Below are 21,040 nucleotides of genomic sequence, written 5' to 3'. Positions count from 1 at the left end.
GACAGCACAGTGATAAAAAACACTGACCAGGCATGCAGTCAGGAATACATATCCATACTTGAAGTAGAAAAAGGCAGCAGGAGTAGATGATATTCGACCAGAAATGCTGAAGTATGGTGGTATAAGAGTCTTACAGTGGCTGCACTGCATAGTTCAGAAAGCCTGGACAGAGGGACGAATTCCCGATGATTGGAGTAGACTTCTCATAATACCCATATATAAAAAGGGAAATAAAACTGAATGTGAGAATTACAGAGGTATTTCCCTACTGAGTGTTCCTGGCAAGATCTATGCAAGTATACTTGAGAAACGGTTGAGGAGAATTGTGGAAGAAAAGCTTGGTGAAGAATAAGCTGGATTCAGGCCAAATAGGGGTTGTCAGGATCAGATCTTCACTTTACGGCAAATAGTCGAGAAAGCATGGGAATATAACAAAGATCTGTATTTAAGTTTTGTCGATTTGGAAAAGGCATATGACAAGGTGCCAAGAGAGAAGCTATTCAATACGCTGCAGTTATATGGTGTCAATGGGGCATTATATCAAGCAATACTTAGTCTTTATTTGAGTTTTGAGTCAGCAGTTAGAATTGAAGGAAGTACAGGAAGATGGTTTAATGTTAAATCTGGTGTGAGACAAGGATGTACATTATCCCCTCTGTTATTCATTATCTATATGGATCACATTATGAAGGAATGTGGTATTAAACCTGATATCAAAATTGGAGATGTTAATGTCAGCTCTTTGCTTTATGCAGATGATGTTATACTTCTAAATAAATCCGCTACAAGTCTGCAAGATTCTCTGACTAAATTGAATAGCTGTTGTAATAGATATGGTATGAAGGTCAGCAATAAAAAGACAAAGACAATGAAAATAGGCAGAATCATTGAAAATGTCAACTGCGTTGTGAATGGAGAACCTGTGGAACAAGTAAAACATTTCAGCTACTTAGGCACAATTTTTACTGAAGATGGTAAACTAAATATAGAAATAGACAACAGAATCAGCAAAGCTGGTATGGCGGGAAGTCAATTGAATAAATTCATATGGAATAAGAAAGAAATTAGTCGGAACACTAAATTAGCTGTATACAAGACAGTGTTCAAACCAATTTTAACTTATGGATCTGAGAGCTGGGTCAGAAGTAAAACACTTGACCAAAGACTAGAGACCGCAGATATGATAGTCCTGAGAAAGATTAGAGTCGTGAACAGATGGCATCAATGGCAATATCATATTAAAAATGAGGATATTAGGAAAGAACTTGACATTGTCAGCATCGAGGAATGCGTTAGCAGAGCTAATCTCAGATGGTATGGTCACTTAAATAGAATGGGAGAGGAAAGAATAGCAAAACAAGTGTTCTCTGCCAGGTTGGCAGGAAAACGACCCAGAGGAAGACCAAGATATAGGTGGATTGATACGGTACAAAGTGCCTTAGACGATAGAAATATAAGATCTGATAATGTTGAAGTTTTGACAAGTAACAGACTGATTTGGAGGAAAATTGTAGATAGGAAGTTAGTAATGATGTAATTTTTCATGTAGTACTGTCATATCCTGTACACCCCTTGAGGGTACATGGCAGGAATTTGATGATGATGATGATGATTGTTGCTTAATTTATGATCCTAATTATACATGATGCATCACAGCTTCCTAGTTTTATGATCAACTTCTGCTTATTGGTGAGTTGTATTTTTGAGAACTGATTTATTTATCTTGATTAATTTTGTAAGCAATGTTTTAGGTTAATTTAGTAATGTCTTAACCTCCTTGCAGGTGAAACAAGGTGCAGAAAACATGATTCAGATGTACAGCAGTGGATTCTCTAAAGATCGCAAACTTTTGGCTGAAGCACAACAGATGCTAGCAGATTCCAAAGCTAAAACTGAGTATATTCGAATGATGATTATGAAAGTTAAGCAAATTAAAGAAGGAGGTATTGATGGAAATGGTACTGGTAATAGTGGCATTGCTGGTGATGGTGTTGGTAAGTGCTTATTATTATTATTATTATTATTATTATTATTATTATTATTATTATCATCATCATCATTATCTGGGCTCCTGCAGGAGCCATGCAGTGGCCCTTCTGACGCTCACTGCCTACAAAGGTGTCATCTCTCTCTCTCTCCTTGAACACATTTACTGAAGATGCACTCACAGCATCAGTGTGTAATAACTCAATTCACATACCTAATTCTTTTTCTTCCTATGGCTCTACAGCCCAAATCAAGTCTCCAAGACTTTACTGCTCCAGTTTGGATATTGCAGTGTGATGTTTGCTATCTGGACTTAATGGTATCTGTCTATCTTGATCCTGATTTTCTTTCCTCTTGGGCTTTTACTAGGAATTTTATGATTTATCATCATCTTAGGAATGGTGTCATTTTCTATACAAAAAAGTACATGTCCTAGCCACTTGTATTCTAATCCAGCAGGAAGATATCAGAAAAGTTTTACTATATTATCCATGATAATATAGTAAAGCTTTTCTCATTTCTTGTCTTCTCTTTTGTGAATTTATGCACATCTTTACATTGGAACATAGCAGTAATGATGATTATGCCATGTCCTTAACAGAAATCTAAAAGGTACTTATTATTATTTTTTATATTGCTTTGGCCTTTTCTCCAACTTTTCCCAAAACGTTTGTGTATATATTTGCAAACCTACTTGATTGAGTGTTTAGCATATCTGCTCACCATCCAACATGCTGCAGGTTTGAATTCTGCTGTGGGCATGGATGTTTGATTGTCTTTGGGTGAAAGATGAATTTCATGGTGAAATCAACCTGCTTATTAGAGCCCTGAACTGGCTTAGAAGTGAACATTTGGTCACTAGAGTAGGGTTCTTGGACTGTTTTTAAAAATTATTAATACAAAAAAAAAAGTAATGACATTAATAAGAAAAATATCCAATTTGTCTTCAGCAAGGACCAGCATTTCATCTTTTGTTGTCAGCTGCCTTCTCTTATGATTCAGATTCTATTACTGCTTTAGTAGAATCTAAAGAAGTGAGATCAGTCACCAATAAGTTTCATTGTCCATTTCCTCATTCTGAAATGTGTCCATGTCACTCTAAATTGCCTGGCAATCAAGTTTATCTGATCTGAAACAAACCATAAAGAGTATTGAAAATAATTTCACTTTATTTTCTTTGTATCTAAAACTTTTCATCTAAAAAACACAACTTAAAACAGTAATTTTTATGACATCACAAAATCTTGAAATGCACCTAGAGTGGGGGGGGGGGTTTCAGGCTTCTTTTTATATTACATAAATGTAAAACAGATCTTGATATCAAAATTATAACAGCCATATCCATTTATGAAATGATCAGAATGTTCTCTAGTCTAAAAACAACTGCATGTCAGGAAAAGAACTTGGTTGCCGGAATAAATAGATAGCCCAGTTTTAATATACCTGTTTAAACAGAGACATTATTTTATTTTATTTTTTGAAAGTGAAAATGAAAAGGAAATAACTAAAGAAGAATTAGAAATCAGCCTGAAAGAAACAAGAAATGGAAAATCACCTGGAGAAGATAAACTAGGTTCAGAACTATATAAATACGCAGGAACAAGATTCAAAGAAAGACTCTTATTATATTTAAATAAAATTTATTCAACTGGTATCCCCCCAATAGAATGGAAAAAAGCAGTTGTGATTCCTATCTTTAAAAAAGGTAATAAAGATGACCCTAAAAACTATAGAGGTTATCAGTATACTAAATTCCTGTTACAAAATATATAGCAGAATCTTAAATAACAAACTAATGAAATATTCCGAAAACTTTATTATAGAAATACAGAATGGATTTAGAAAAAGACGATCATGTATAGACCCGGCCTTTTGCCTAAAATTAATAATAGAGAAAAGAAGAGAATACAATTTAGAAACGCATGTTGCATTTATTGACTTTGAAAAAGCATTTGACAAAGTTAAAAGAAACATATTATTTAACATATTAAAAGATGGCAGCACTTACTAGCTGCCTTCTTCACTGCGTGCCAGTTAATTAGTGATAGCCTTCGGCCAGCTATCTCTGATTGGCTACTAGTGGAGATTGAACTGCCCATTCAGTCTCCAAAAGTTAGATAGGGCTTAAAAACGGCCTCGCTTACTCCTTATACGGGAACAAAAAAAGGCATTAGCTGATTTTTTTTTTTTTTTTTTTTTTTGAAAGAAAGACAAATAATAAATAATATCCTAAAAGCTATCACAAGTATATATGAAAATAATCAAATACAAATAAGATTAAATCGTGAGCTATCATATACGACAGAGATAAACCAAGGGGTCCGACAGGGATGTCCCCTCTCAGTAACTCTTTTTAATATCTACTTAAATGAAATAATAATAAAATGGAATAAAAATTTACATCAAGGAATTAAACTTTCTCCTACAGTGAACTTAAACACTTCTTTTTGCCGATGACGAAATAATAATTACAAATTCTGAAGATAAACTACAGAAAGCTATTTTAGATTTAAATGAGATATCCGAAGATTATGGTATGATAATATCAACAGAAAAATAAAAAACTATGCACTTTAAAGGACAAGATCCAGCAAGAACTAAAATAGTAATAGATAACAAGATCTTAGAACAGGTGAATTCATTTAATTACCTAGGATGTACGATCACATATGAAAATGAAAAAGATATAAACCTAAAAATTGCAAAATATTTAAAAATAACAGGTGTAATTAACTCTATATTTAAACCAAACTTAGTTCAAAAACAAACCAGACTAAAAGTATACAATACATTAGCCCTACCAGTCTTAATATATGGAAGCGAAATCTGGACAATAAAACAAAAAGACAAACAAAGATTAACAATAGCAGAAATGAAGTTTATGAGAAAAACTGCAAAGTATACTCTATTTGATCACAAAAGAAATGAAGAAATTATGAAAGAATTAAACTAAGAACCAGTAATAGAAAAAATTAAAAAATATAAACATAAATGGATGGAACACATTCAAAGAATGAAAACAGAAAGATTACCAAAACAAGCCTTAAAGTACAAGCCATTAGGAAAAAAGAAAACCAGGACGTCCTCTTAAACAATTCAACGATGAATTCTAAGGCCGGAAGAGGCCATGTTTGGCCTAAATCCTTGACACCTACACATGATGATAATGATTTTATTTTTTCATCATCATCATCATCATCATCAAATTCCTGCCATGTACCCTCAAGGGGTGTACAGGATATGACAGTACTACATGAAAAAATTACATCATTACTAACTTCCTATCTACAATTTTCCTCCAAATCAGTCTGTTACTTGTCAAGACTCCAACATTATCAGATCTTATATTTCTATCGTCTAAGGCACTTTGTACCGTATCAATCCACCTATACCTTGGTCTTCCTCTGGGTCGTTTTCCTGCCAACCTGGCAGAGAACACTTGTTTTGCTAATCTTTCCTCTCCCATTCTATTTAAGTGACCATACCATCTGAGATTAGCTCTGCTAACGCATTCCTGGATGCTGACAATCTCAAGTTCTTTCCTAATATCCTCATTTTTAATATGATATTGCCATTGATGCCATCTGTTCACGCCTCTAATCTTTCTCAGGACTCTCATATCTGCGGTCTCTAGTCTTTGGTCAAGTGTTTTACTTCTGACCCAGCTCTCAGATCCATAAGTTAAAATTGGTTTGAACACAGTCTTGTATACAGCTAATTTAGTGTTCCGACTAATTTCTTTCTTATTCCATATGAATTTATTCAATTGACTTCCCACGATACCAGCTTTGCTGATTCTGTTGTCTATTTCTATATTTAGTTTACCATCTTCAGTAAAAATTGTGCCTAAGTAGCTGAAATGTTTTACTTGTTCCACAGGTTCACCATCCACAACACAGTTGACATTTTCAATGATTCTGCCTATTTTCATTGTCTTTGTCTTTTTATTGCTGACCTTCATACCATATCTATTACAACAGCTATTCAATTTAGTCAGAGAATCTTGCAGACTTGTAGCGGATTTATTTAGAAGTATAACATCATCCGCATAAAGCAAAGAGCTGACATTAACATCTCCAATTTTGATATCAGGTTTAATACCACATTCCTTCATAATGTGATCCATATAGATAATGAATAACAGAGGGGATAATGTACATCCTTGTCTCACACCAGATTTAACATTAAACCATCTTCCTGTACTTCCTTCAATTCTAACTGCTGACTCACAACTCAAATAAAGACTAAGTATTGCTTGATATAATGCCCCATTGACACCATATAACTGCAGCGTATTGAATAGCTTCTCTCTTGGCACCTTGTCATATGCCTTTTCCAAATCGACAAAACTTAAATACAGATCTTTGTTATATTCCCATGCTTTCTCGACTATTTGTCGTAAAGTGAAGATCTGATCCTGACAGCCTCTATTTGGCCTGAATCCAGCTTGTTCTTCACCAAGCTTTTCTTCCACAATTCTTCTCAACCGTTTCTCAAGTATACTTGCATAGATCTTGCCAGGAACACTCAGTAGGGAAATACCTCTGTAATTCTCACATTCAGTTTTATTTCCCTTTTTATATATGGGTACTATGAGAGCTCTACACCAATCATCGGGAATTCGACCCTCTGTCCAGGCTTTCTGAACTATGCAGTGCAGCCACTGTAAGACTCTTATACCACCATACTTCAGCATTTCTGGTCGAATATCATCTACTCCTGCTGCCTTTCCACATTTCAAGCCTTTGATGGCTTTTTCTACTTCAAGTATGGATATGTATTCCTGACTGCATGCCTGGTCAGTGTTTTTTATCACTGTGCTATCATCACTGCTTGTTTCATTTAGCAGTTTTTCAAAGTAATTACTCCATACTTCAAGGATATCTTTTTCTCCTGTTTTCATTTCACCTTTATCATCTCTAATTCCTTTTACAGCACTCTTTCCTCCATTCCTAAGCTTCTTCAACAACCTCCAGAATATTTTGCCACCTTCTTGATATTTATTTTCTATATTCTTGCCAAAGTCCTCCCATGACTTTTGTTTAGCTAGTTTTACACACTGTTTAGCTTTCTTACATTTGTCTCTGTATTCTGTAAGAGTAAAAGCTGACTTATTTGCCAGGAACTTTTGATATGCTTTCTTCTTTTCCTTCACTGCCTCTTTAACTTCCTGTGTCCACCAGGGAGTTCTGATTTTTTTATCTTTGCACACAACCTCACCACATGCCTCTCTGGCAGAATCAATCAATGTTTCCTTCAGAGTTTGCCACTGAATCTCCAAGGTTTGATTCCTGTTCTCAAACTCTTTCATTTTCTTTTCAATAATATTCCTGTATTTTAGTCTACAGTTTACATCTGAGAGCTGCTCAACTTTTATTCGCTTTAAAACTTTCTTACATGTTATTCTTTTCAATATGAAATTCAATTTTATCCTGCTCAAGACTAAATAGTGATCACTTCCAATTTCAAATCCTCTGTACACTCTGGTGTCCTGCACCAGGGAGAAAACATCACTATCAACAATAACATAGTCAATGAGACTTTTCTTATTCCTAGCCTCTTCTCTCCATGTGAATTTGTGCACATTTTTATGTTGGAACATGGTGTTAGTAATAACCAGTCCATGTCCTGAGCAGAAATCCAACAGATATTTGCCATTATTATTAGCTTTGCTCTTTTCTCCAAATTTTCCCAAAATATTTTTGTATGTCTCACAATCATTTCCTACTCTACTATTTAGATCCCCAACAAGGACCAACTTTTCCTTTTTCATTGTGTCAGTTGCTTTTTCTAAAGCCTCAAAAAATTCCTCCACTTCTACCTTAGTAGAACCTTCTGTGGGACCATAGGCACAAATAAGTCTCATTGTCCAGTTCCCCATTCTCATATTTGCCCACATTACTCTACTTGAGACTGACTGCCATTCAAGAAGATTAGCCTCGTATTTTGTGTTGAATACTATGGCTACTCCTTCTTTTCCTTGATTGTTATTGCCTGAATATAACATTTTGTATTTATTGCTCAGAAAGATCTCACCAGTTTTGGTCTTTTTTGTTTCAGTCACCCCTATTATGTCGATCTGATACTTATTTTTAAGATGGTAAAATAAGAACTAGAAGACTGAAATATAAGACCTGATAATATTGGAATCTTGACAGGTAACAGACTGATTTAGAGGAAAATTGTAGATAGGAAGTTAGTAATGATGTAAATTTTTCATGTAGTACTATCATATCCTGTACAATCCTTGAGGGTATATATCAGGAATTTGATGATGATGATGACTAGAAATGCAACACTGAAGCATTCCTTATCAAAGGAAAAACTGCATTAAATTAGATGCTTTGAAAGTAGTTATTTATAATCTTGTTCATGTGCAAAGAGGTGGGGAATTGAAATGGTTAATTAATGAACATCAATATTGAATCATTTTGTATACTGTTTCAGACATGTCATATATATTACAATGGTTAAGTCTAGGATGTTATTATTGAATTGAGTATCTTAAAAAAAAATTATATGCATCTGACACATTTCGAAGCTAAAGATAAGATTCCTATGAAGTATTAGTGTGTATAAATTTCTGATATATTTTAAAAATTTCGGACTTGAAGAGGACGTATTGGAGTTTAATATTATTTTTTCGTGACACTTCCAAGGAATCCAAGGACTCATCGAGGGAGGGCACCTACTCTACAACTTTGTCTCCTACACCGAACCCTACTACCATCATCTACACCTGTGCCATCTACTGCCCACCACCACCACCACTAGTATTTTTTGTCTGTAAAGTGCATATATCCTGATAGCCCTAGTTGTCTGGATGCAGGATAAAAAAACCTGAGTTTCTGGGAGAAAAACCCTGCTACCTCCATATGAGATTGGCTAACTCACCTTCAATTGATTAAAAGTCATAAATGTTTCACCAGTCATGATGACGAGAATCAAACTTAGGCCCTTTCCAGTTGAAGGGCGTAACATACTGTCATTCTTTCAATTACGCTACAGAGGCAGTAAGTTAATATTTGTTGTTCAGAACAGCAGTATATCTAAAACTGTAAGCGTAGATTGGAATTTATGGAAAAGAAAAAAAAAATGAAATGGTATTTGTTTGTCGTATCTTCAGGAGAAAACTTCACATTGAATTGTTTTCAAAGCAAGTTTTTGAAAGTAGCACATAATTTTCATATCAGTAAAATGGATAGACTGAGTCAGTGGCGCACCCAGAGGGGGGGCCAAGGGGCCCAGGCATCCCCCAAAGAAAAAGAAAAAACATTAGAAAATTTTCCAAAAATTTTTTCCTAATTAAAATTCATTTTTTTTATTTATGTTGTGTCGTGTCTTCTATTTCTATACTACTTATGAATTAGCAATCACTGCAGATGCTCAGTCATAGGTCGTATGCGATGCGTAGTGTGTATTCGCAAATCGTCCCCTCAATCCTCCCCCCCAAGGTTAAATCCTGAGTGTCCGGCCCCCTCCAAGATTAAATCCTGAGTGCGCCACTGGACTGAGTACAATCTTTAGTTCAATTGTACTGATCTAAAAAATAAGGTTGCGACCCCCCCCCCCTTTTTTTTTTTTGATATTCCATTTTTAAAGTAGATGTCACTATTTTTTCAAGTTTTCTTTCAAAGGGTAAATCGTTTTTAACACATTGGAACTACCTGCAGGAATTCCTTTTAGCGTATGTATGTATGTATGTCACTTCTGCTTCAGGTGGGTGCATTTTCACAGTTTATACGACATGTAACTGTTTCAGTATAATTTATTTGAAAAATTAGCCTGTCTTAATCATCATCATCATGCATATCAAGGATTTAGGCCTAGCATGGCCTGTTCCTGCCTTAGAAGTCATTGTTGAATTGTTTAAGAGGATGTCCTGGTTTTCTTTTTCCTAATGGGTTGTACTTTAAGGCTTGTTTTGGTAATCTTTCTATTTTCATTCTTTGAACGTGTTCCATCCATTTATGTTTATATTTTTTAATTTTTTCTATTACTGGTTCTTGGTTTAATTCTTTCATAATTTCTTCGTTTCCTTTGTGATCAAATAGGGTATACTTTGCAGTTTTTCTCATAAACTTCATTTCTGCTATTGTTAATCTTTGTCTTTTTGTTTTATTGTCCAGATTTCGCTTCCATACATTAAGACTGGTAGGGCTAATGTGTTGTGTACTTTTAGTCTGGTTTGTTTTTGAACTAAGTTTGGTTTAAATATAGAGTCAATTACACCTGTTATTTTTAAATATTTTGCAATTTTTAGGTTTATATTTTTTTCATTTTCATATGTGATCGTACATCCTAGGTAATTAAATGAATTCACCTGTTCTAAGATCTTGTTATCTATTACTATTTTAGTTCTTGCTGGATCTTGTCCTTTAAAGGGCATAGTTTTTTATTTTTCTGTTGATATTATCATACCATAATCTTTAAATATCTCATTTAGATCTAAAATAGCTTTCTATAGTTTATCTTCAGAATTTGTAATTATTATTTGGTCGTCGGCAAAAAGGAGAGTGTTTAAGTTTACTGTAGAAGAAAGTTTAATTCCTTGATGTAAATTTTTATTTCATTTTATTATTATTTCATTTAAGTAGATATTAAAAAGAGTTACTGAGAGGGGACATCCCTGTCGGACCCCTTGGTTTATCTCTGTCGTATATGATAGCTCACGATTTAATCTTATTTGTATTTGATTATTTTCATATATACTTGTGATAGCTTTTAGGATATTATTTGGTATTTGTCTTTCTTTTAATATGTTAAATAATATGTTTCTTTTAACTTTGTCAAATGCTTTTTCAAAGTCAATAAATGCAATATGTGTTTCTAAAGTGTATTCTCTTCTTTTCTCTATTATTAATTTTAGGCAAAAGGCCAGGTCTATACATGATCATCCTTTTCTAAATCCATTCTGTACTTCTAAAATAAAGTTTTCGGAATATTTCATTAGTTTGTTATTTAAGATTCTGCTATATATTTTGTAACAGGAATTTAGTATACTGATAACCTCTATAGTTTTTAGGGTCATCTCTATTACCTTTTTTTAAAGATAGGAATCACAATTGCTTTTTTTTTTTCCATTCTATTGCCGGGATACCAGTTGAATAAATTTTATTTAAAAATAATAAGTCTTTCTTTGAATCTAGTTCTTGCATATTTATATAGTTCTGAACCTAGTTTATCTTCTCCAGGTGATTTTCCATTTCTTGTTTCTTTCAGGCTGATTTCTAATTCTTCTTTAGTTATTTCCTTTTCGTTTTCGTTAATTGTTTGCCAATTGTCTTTTTTAAAATATTTGCTTTACATAAATCATTTGTGCTTTCTGCACTCAGTGACTGCATCATGAAAAAAAACTGTTACCATGTATTTTCTGCAACTGAAAATTTGAAACAGGATGTTATGACAAGTGTATTTAGATAAATACTGAGTTTGGTGCTACAAGAAGACTGTTTTTCTTTCATATATATATATATATAGCATAGTGTTTGTTGAAGGGTACGTGTTTTTCATTATGAAATCTATTTGCGCAGTTAGCCTAGTGACTTTGCGCTTCACAACCATATGCCTGGAGAAACGACTGTCCTAGGTTCAATTCCCGTCACCGATGTGAGGAGCTTAAGGGTCTTCCTCAGCCATAGCCAAGTTAGCCCGTCTTGGGCGTCAGGGTTCCCCCCCCACACACACACTTTATCTGGGGTTTTTCATCCCGCAAGCTGGCAAACTGGCCTCGTGAACACACGGATCTACAGCCCCCCCCCATGAGGGGGCTCAACTCGCCCCAATAGGGATGGGAGAGAAAAAGGGAGTGAACTCAATACAAATATAAATTATGAAGTCTTTCCATTTGTTTCTAATTGCACGAGTTGTTGCTAAATATGGTACAGACGACTGTAAATATCTCTGTACTGTATTTAATGATACAATAAAACTACTTGTTTTTCTGCTTCTGCAGTATAGTGTCTGGATGTTTTTTTTTTTTTTTTTTTCATATTATAGGAACAATTTCTTCAGAAAGAACAGACGAATAAATAAAAGTAAATCCTGCATATTATAAGAAGTGGTCTACATCTATTGATCTCATATGCGAGATATCTATTATTTATAAGATAGAAGAGCTGCTGGCAAAAAAGAAAGAAAGAAAGAAAAAAATTATGAAATAAGCATAGGATTCACTAAAGAGTGGATATTCTGATGACAATGATAGGAAATTAATATATACTTATTAGTATGTAAATAAATAGTGTATACTGATCATCAGTGAATAAAAGAAAATTCTTACAAAAAACAAAGTGAAATATGATTTTTTGCTTCATCAGCCCACATATATTCATGCCATACCTAGATGAATCACCTGATGAACAGTATTAGTTCATTAGATTAACCCTGCCCTATAGTTGTTTACTGAGCTGCCAATGTATGCAGGTGATGTTTATTATTGGTTAGTTATTTATATTTTGCAAACAGAACTCTTTCCCTTTCCTTATAAGTTTTTAATTATGCCCATCATAAATGCAAACATTCATTCCTAGAATTTATAGCATTATTTATGTTATTCACTCCAACCAGCAACTTGTAGGACATATATATAACATCACAAATTTAAATGGTTAATCATTCATTTGTTAGTAATAAAATTATTTCCATTCATGCCTGTTCTTTCTGTCCTTTATATTTGCCATTCTCAAATGGCTCATTAATGTTATTCACATATTTACACCTTTTTTTTAGTTATTCAAATATACCAACCAAATATAGTATTCTCCTTAATTATTGTTTTCTGATATATCCTAAACACACATTACCCCTCCCCCCTTTCCCCCCAAGCGAATTTGGTTACAAACAAAGAGCCTGTCAATACATGGCACATACACCGATATGCAACACGAAATTATGGTGAGGCACAGTGTTTTCTCTTCCTCTTGCAAGAAGTAAGGTGGGAGTTTATAGAACACCCTGGTGTGAATGTGTCAAACATTTTGTGAACCATCAAAATGAATGATATGTAGCTACTAAGAGACATTCAGATTTCTGATACAGAAATGTCATGTTGGTACGTGTGCTTGATCCATTTCTGCCAGTAGGAAGATTAATCGAATCTGACTAGTTTATATTGCAATAATATAAACCAAGTCAGATAACATAAGATAATTGCAAATTTTCAATTCCATATGTAATGATATGGATGTCATTTTGTCTCTTTACAAGGCCTTGATAAGACATCACTGTGACTATTGTGCACATGTCGGGTCTCCTAGTTTCTGTGGTGATTCTGATATAGTGGAGAGAGTGTTAAAAATGATATCAGCATTGTGGAATACTGATTATGAAGACAGGCTGAGAATTTGTAGACTGCCAACAGGAAAATGAGGGATAATATGATTGAGACTTACAAACTTCTGAAAGGGTCATTCAAGATTTCAGTTGATGGAATTTTTCAATTTATGGAGGATGGAGAAAGGACAAGAGGAAGCTGAGGATGAATGCTGCTAGGGGGAGAGGGCTAGATTTTTCTCTCATAGGATGGTATGTGATTGGAATGGATTGCCATTGGATGTTGTGAGCGCAAGCAGTGTGAATGAATTCCAGAATAAGTATGACAGCTGGTGTGTGTGTGTGTGTGTGTGTGTGTAGTATGTGGCCTCTCTTGATGAATCCCTGACTCCCTGGAGGTTTCTCTTAATAATAATAAAACAGTTAAATAGCAGTAAGATTCGATATCTATTTCAGTCAGCATGTCTTATCTGAGTCAACCAATTGCACATTTCTGTCTGTCAGTCTTTGTGTCAGTAAGGATACCTTGCTGACTTATAATCCTTTGCATGAGCCATATCTTACCAGAGGCTACTAGTGACATGAATATCAGGAAATTAGTTTCTTTCCTTAGATTATATATTATCTTTTAAGTTAAGGAAATGTTACTATATCTCCTGACTTTTGTCAACCTTATTTCATGTTGCATTCCAGTTTGTATGGTGATCATACATCATAACCAATTTAATACTCAACACTGTATTAAAGAGCTGTTTCTCCAACTAAATGTATAATATCATTTAAAAATAATTAATATCTTTTGATAAATTAAATATGGAAATAGACAACAGAATCAACAAAGCTGGTATGATAGGAAGTCAATTGAATTAATTCATATGGAATAAAGAGAGAAATTAGCCAAAACACTAAATTAGCTGTATACAAGACAGTGTTCAAACCAGTTTTAACTTATGGATCTGAGAGCTGGGTCAGAATTAAAACACTTGACCAAAGACTAGAGACCGCAGATATGAGAGTCCTGAGAAAGATTAGGGACTTGAACAGATGGCATCAATGGCAATATCATATTAAAAACGAGGATATTAGGAAAGAACTTGATATTGTCAACATCCAGGAATGCATTAGCAGTGCTAATCTCAGGTGGTATGGTCACTTAAGCCAAAGGAGAGGAAAGATTAGCAAAACAAGTGTTCTCTTCCAGGTTGGCAGGAAAAAAGATCCAAAGGAAGATTGAGATATAGGTGGATTGATACAGTAAAAAGTGCCTTAGAAGACAGAAATGTAAGACCTGATAGTTAGTCTTGACAGGTAACAGACTTATTTGGAGGAAAATTGTAGATATGAAGTAATGATGTAAATTTTTCATGTAGTACTATCATATCCTGTACACCCTTTGAGGGTATATATAACAGGAATTTGATGATGATGATACATATCTTTTTATTCATTCAGGTCATTTTTTTAAAAAAGATAGTTTTTTTGCCCATTCTGTCATGGAACCTTGCAACAATCACTAGTTGTTAAGTGTTGGACACTTGCTTTTTATGTTGTTGATAGTTCATAAACCTTCTGCCTGTGTCTGCACACAAGGCATGCTACATCTTTCTTTTATTTTTTAAGAACAAATGAAGAAAATATAAAAATTCTGCCTTATGAATTAATTGATGTGTTTCTGAGTTAAGGCAGAATTTTTATATTTTCTTCATTTTTTCTTTAAAAAAATAAAGATGTACAATGCCCTTTGTGTATAATTATAAGTCAGCAAGGTATTCTTACTGACACAAAGCCTGACATGACAAAATTTGAGCTATAATTTTTGTAAATATAGTTTTAATGTGTAAACATGTATCAGACCTTTGATTATTGACTTTTGCTTTTAATTGTGATAAATATTTTTTAATTATTTTCTCTCCATCTACAGGTGGTGGAGGATTTGAAGATAAAACTTAATTTACTTGAGTTACGAAATACTTTGGCATTCTGTGGTTATGAGATGATTCATATTTCTGTTTAGGGCACACAAATGTTTATCTCTGGGATGGAAAGACTATAGATTTGTAATATCAGTGAAATACAAGATTTTTTTTTTTTTTTTAAACTGATATCCTGATATCAGTTATGCAGTGGGCTTGGACTAAGTGTCTTTTCTATGCCAATTAAATGACTATGTTATTAAACTAGAATAAGCAATAGTTTAACATTTCTGAGGGATTTTATTATCATTTATAACTTACTTTTCTCTGTTGATAGTTCTGATGCTATGTTTGAATTTTTATGTTTTCTGTGAAGTGGTAACATATTTTCCTAAGCACCACTCGAGGTCAAGGACCAGCATTGGGAAATGTTAATGTAATATAAATACTTTTGTACATGTTTAAATTGTTTGAAGTAACATTTCATTGTGTGTTCAGATCATTAGTCTTATATCAAGTAGGAATAGCTAAAAGATGTTGTGGATTTGATTTCAAACTACAAATTGAAACCACATACGATCATATGTTTGATGATATCACATTACTTGATAAAAAAAAACAGTTCAGGCTTTACCTTCTTTTGAAACATCGTCATATTCCAAATGAATGGAGTAAATCTACTTTTTTAGAAACTAGTGGTTCCTTGAACATTTTTAATTATATAAACACTATTAATTTATTTTACTCTTCTATTATATTCATATATGAAATCTAGCATAATTGTTTAAGACAGAGCTTCCCAAACTGTGTGTCAGCTGCAGTGTGAAGGTGTGTCGCATGAACATAAAGCGTTAAACAGAATAATCGCTGAAAATTTCCACAGCGGAATCCATTTCGCAAAGTACCGGTAAGACTTTTAGTTAGCGCCGTCAAAATTATATATACAAACTATCTTTTAATTATTTTTAACCTTTAAGAATATTTCATATCAATATATTTCGATAAATAATGGAGAATAAATGCAGCCGAATTCATCCCTGTGGTTTTATCACGTAGTAGTCGCTTGGTTCTTATTATCGTATTATTATCATTCGACCAATAAAAATAAAGTGCACCACTTATTCATACAAATGTTATTATTGATGTTTATTCTAAACTGCAATGTGAATAAACAAAGAGCTGGTACTTGTATTTTATGTTTTAGTTACTGTTAAAGCTTTACAATAAATTCGCACAGTTTTATTTATCAAATTGGTGTTGAATTACCTGTAAAATGGATAAGTTTCTAATTAATAAAAGAAAAGCTGAAGGTGACGTTTGTGATGAACAAAATGTATTAACTATAGAGGAAACTACGCAAGAATCAACTGTTGAATGGTCTGCATTAATACAGACCACCTGACCCATGAGAGACACATCAGACTGAATTACTGTGCCGCAAAATTATGTTTGTCTAAAAAGTGTGTCACCAACATGAAAAGTTTGGGAAGCACTGGTTTAAGATGTTTCTTTTTATTCTATTGTCTTAAGAGCAGATGGTGAATACAGTACTTGGTATGACCAAGTGCTGTGTTCATGTATTATTTTATAAAGCTTTGTTTAAAAGCTGTTACATATTCTGTTATAGATACTTATATGTTGTTATTTAGAGGACATGCACATCTCACGATAATAATTAACTAATGTTATTTAGTTAATTATTATCTAAATAACATTAAGATAATAATTAAATAATTCTTAAATTATTAGATGTATATTTTCCTTGATAACCAGGACCGTGGTGGTCACAAAATATCCACACACTCACACACACACACACACACACACACACACACAGACATAGCAGCGGGAAGGCAAACACAGACCAGGTGGGATGAAAAAAAAAGATGGGACCCTAAAGTCATAACTGGAGTCCACTTTGGGTGCAGTGATGTTGTTCAGCTGAAGATCTTAAAGTGATAAGTCTCAAAGATTTTTGTATTGTGAGGGAACCATATTTATTTTGATTCAGAGAATATAGTGCTGCGGTGGATTTCGGATATAGTCTCTCAGATTTGTATGTATTTCTGTATAATAGGGAGGTTCCTCCCACTTGTGATCTTAATGGCCTGGTCTTGTTACTCCAGAACAAGACCAGGTTGCATTAAAAAACTCTTGGTCTCCTGAAACAATTCTAAAAAATAAAATATATAATCTACTCCTCATCATTTATGGATTATCTTAAATATACAAAGAACACACTTTGATACTCATAGTTAACAATATTGATTTCCTTACTTATAGGCTGGCTAGACATTTCACTCGAGATCTCTCATTATTACTTGCCTCACTGCCTCTCATGTTAAAAATTCTGTACATTTTAGATCTTGCTTGTCAGATATAATCCTTAGATACTGATGCTATGATCAGTTTCAATAGCCTCTTTCAAACTTCTTCAACTTGATATATTAGCCTTATTCACTTTTATCATGAACGCTATTTATTTTATTTGGCATGAACCCACAATATTGCTATGTGTTGATGGTGTTCATTTATCAACATGACTGAGTCTGTTTAAAAAATGTGTTTAGCATGCATTTTGCAGCCAACAACCTAGGATCCATTATTACTGAAAAGCAAAAAAAAAAAAAAAACAGTAACTGTTTTGTCCTTCATCAATACTCTGGCTACCTAGCAGATCCTTATCTACATAATATAAAAGACACATCAGTCTGACCAACAAAAGTAAAACAAGAAATAATATTTCAAGGCTTGCTGGAACAACCTGGAGTTTGGGGAAGAAGTCCTAAGGTCGTCTGCACTAGCCCTCTCATTCTCTGCAGCAGAATATTGTTCTCCCATCTGGGAAAGAAGTGCACACACTAACATCATAGACAACCAGCTAAACTCTACTATCCACACAATTAGTGAGATACTGAGAAGCACCTCTCTCCTGACCGCCTGCCCTATCCAACATTACTCCACCAGATATATGGAGAAGACAAGTCTCAATTAAAGAATTTAATGAAGTAATGAGCAACCCGCTTCTACCTCTGCACCAGAGTATCAAGAAACCCTTTCTAGTCCATGGATGAACTATCTTCATCTGCCTTACTATCAACATCTGACATGTGGAGAGAACAGTGGTCCAACAATCTCCCAACAAATGGCTTCCTGGTTAAAGATTTTCGTGCTCAGCAGCCTGGTTTTGCCATTCCTAGGAAGATTTGGTCAAGAGACCAAATCAAATGTGGCTATCTACTACACAAATAGAAACTGTCAGACCACTCTTATTGTGAATGTTCCCCCCCATATCCCAGACAATCACTCGTATTATGAACTGCCCAAGGTATAATAAATTTAATTTAATCCTTTCTCCAAGTGTGAGCAAACAAAGTTTGCGCCTGAAAGTATCTTCAGGACTGGGGTAAAGTGGTACAACACCGGGCAACTCCTTGCAAAGGTGGAGCACGCTACCAACACTCCTATCTCAGTATCTCCCATAATGCAAAACACATCTCTTGCGGATATGTATAATGTTATGCATTAAGGGAAGCGCCACTACCCAGACTAGTTTCGACCTTTATTGAGGTCTCTTCAGTGGGAGCCAGGCCCAAGTGGAGATACCAGGCAGAAGCATTAGCAAGGTCATCTCCTCCTATAGGAGCTGCCAAACGGTGTGCCACCTTTTTATGAAATTACTCTGGATTTAGAGAAAGATGTCATCTCCTTCTTAGAAAGGTCTTCTCCTCTCAGAGGAGATGACCTTGCTAATGCTTCTGCCTGGTATCTGTACTTGGGCTTGGCTCCCACTGAAGAGACCTCAATAAAGGTCGAAACTAGTCTGGGTAGTGGCCCTTCCCTTAATGTATATTATACATATTCGCAAGGAGATGTGTTTTGCATTATGGAAGATACTGAGATAGGAGTGTTGGTAGCTTGCTCCACCTTTGCAAGGAGTTGCCTGGTGTTGTACCACTTTACCCAAGTCCTGAAGATACTTTCAGGTGCAAACTTTGTTTGCACACACTTGGATAAAGGATTAAACTAAATTTATTATAGTCTGACCAAGTGAAAAATAAACTTTCAACTGCCCAAGGTGCTAATTTCATGATAACCTGAAGACATCCACGAAGTGACAGATGAGACCCTGGATTGGCTTTCTGGACTAGACATTGACCTATGGCTGCTTTGTATTCTTTTTGCCATAAGAATAAATAAATAAAATAAATCTACCCCACTCTGGAAGTGCATCTATCACATCATCTCTTCCAGCAGTATCACATTATCAAAATCTTAGGGAATAGTTGTAAATCACATCTGGGACACTTTCCATTTGTCATTATCTGATCAACGTTTGAGCCAATATTTATCCTCGATCAAGGAATCTTTATGGGTAAAAAGATATAAACTACTACAATTGGCTTCGACTTTTATATGATCAACAAAATTGCCCACCAAAACCTGGATCACAAAAAATCTGTTGCCATCCCTTTCATCTGGTACCTCATGCATTCTTAAAAAATAATAGTTTGCAGGCTTTAAGTCATATCAAAAATGAGCTGCCCCTGCCTCCTCATTAAAAGATCCTCTCTGTCATCCAGATCATCCTGGTGTCTTCGCTATACCTTAACATATTTTGGACAGACTAGAAGAACAGGTAATATCCAAATGAAAGAACAGGGAAACTATGTTCATTATCTACACTGTGGTTGTTCTGGAATAGCAGACCATGCCATTGACACAGATCACTGGGTCGGTGGGAAAAAACCCTCTGTTATGCAGAAGGAGATACAAATTTGAGAGATTATATCTGTATGGAATCCACCATAGCACTATGACAATCTGAATTTAAACAAAGATTCAGATATTTATTTAATTTCCTCCCAAAAAAAGTCTTGGAGACTATTATCCTAGACATTCGGCTGAATTAACAAGATGGCTACACCATAGCAGGTACCAGTTAGGAATGTTGGATCCTTTTTTAAGTTTTTTTGCACTTAATCTGTGTTTGCCTTCTTGCTGGTGTGACTGTGTTCCAGTGGATAGTTTATATCTTTGCACCCATGAAGATTCCTGGTGATAAGGTTAAATATTGGTTTAAATATTGATCTGATAATTTATTAACTAATTATTATTCTCAGTAGTGTTACCTCTTCTCAACCACAGCATGACTATTATTTGTTTTATAGTTTACATTAATTAAAAACTATTGCCATTTTATATCATGTTATTACATTTCTGATGAAACTTAATATATTTTTTAGCAAAACTGCCAGAAATTATGTCACCATTAGAACTCAGGATTGAAGAACTTAGACATCATTTGAAAGTAGAGTGTGCAGTTGTTGAAGGGGCAAAAAATGTTATCAGGTTGTTACAGAGTTCCAAAGTTACTGATAGAAAAGCTTTGCAAGAGGTTAGTTATTGTTTTGACTTTTAGTAAAGTCAATTTAAATGAAAAGGATGTTTTTCTTTATTTTCATATATATGTGAAAGTGATTTCCAACACTAATGAGGAAAACCTGTCCATTCAGTTTTATGGGACAAATCTAATAATATTTTTCGTTGCTATGACGAACTAGAAAGAATAATAGTCTAATGAAATCTCCCTTAATCCATTACATCTTAACAACAACCTTAGTCGTAATCTATCTGACTGTGCCATCAAACTTTGGTGTTCACAAGATCTTCAACACTGAGGTTATACAGAAAACAGCTTCAAATATTCAGACTCTAATGCTTTAATATTTACTTTTTTTCACACTAACACTTTGTTGTTTTGATTTTCCTTTTCAGTTTTTGTTGGTTGTTTCTCTCTATTTTGTGCACCCGAAGAAGTCTTCTTAAAGACGAAACTACTTGTGCTGGATAAAAACAGTGTTTTT

General features: G+C 34.3%; 1 protein-coding gene across 1 annotated transcript in view; it reads left to right on the top strand.

Annotated features, from left to right (window-relative positions):
- The window catches only part of Pkn (serine/threonine-protein kinase N), a 343,091-nt gene that overhangs the window by 44,354 nt on the left and 277,697 nt on the right, over positions 1-21,040 (top strand). The window contains exons 4-5 of the mRNA XM_090400359.1: positions 1,784-1,994; positions 20,420-20,571. Coding sequence (XP_090256485.1) covers positions 1,784-1,994; positions 20,420-20,571 — 363 coding nt within the window. The remainder of the gene's footprint in view (positions 1-1,783; positions 1,995-20,419; positions 20,572-21,040) is intronic.

Source organism: Typopeltis vanoorti, chromosome 1 (genome assembly GCF_054136105.1).
Source record: "Typopeltis vanoorti isolate ZY-2024b chromosome 1, IOZ_Tvanoo_1.0, whole genome shotgun sequence".
NCBI lineage: Eukaryota > Metazoa > Arthropoda > Arachnida > Uropygi > Thelyphonidae > Typopeltis > Typopeltis vanoorti.
The sequence above is the reverse complement of the archived record's forward strand: the minus strand, read 5'-3'. Positions and strand labels throughout refer to the sequence as shown.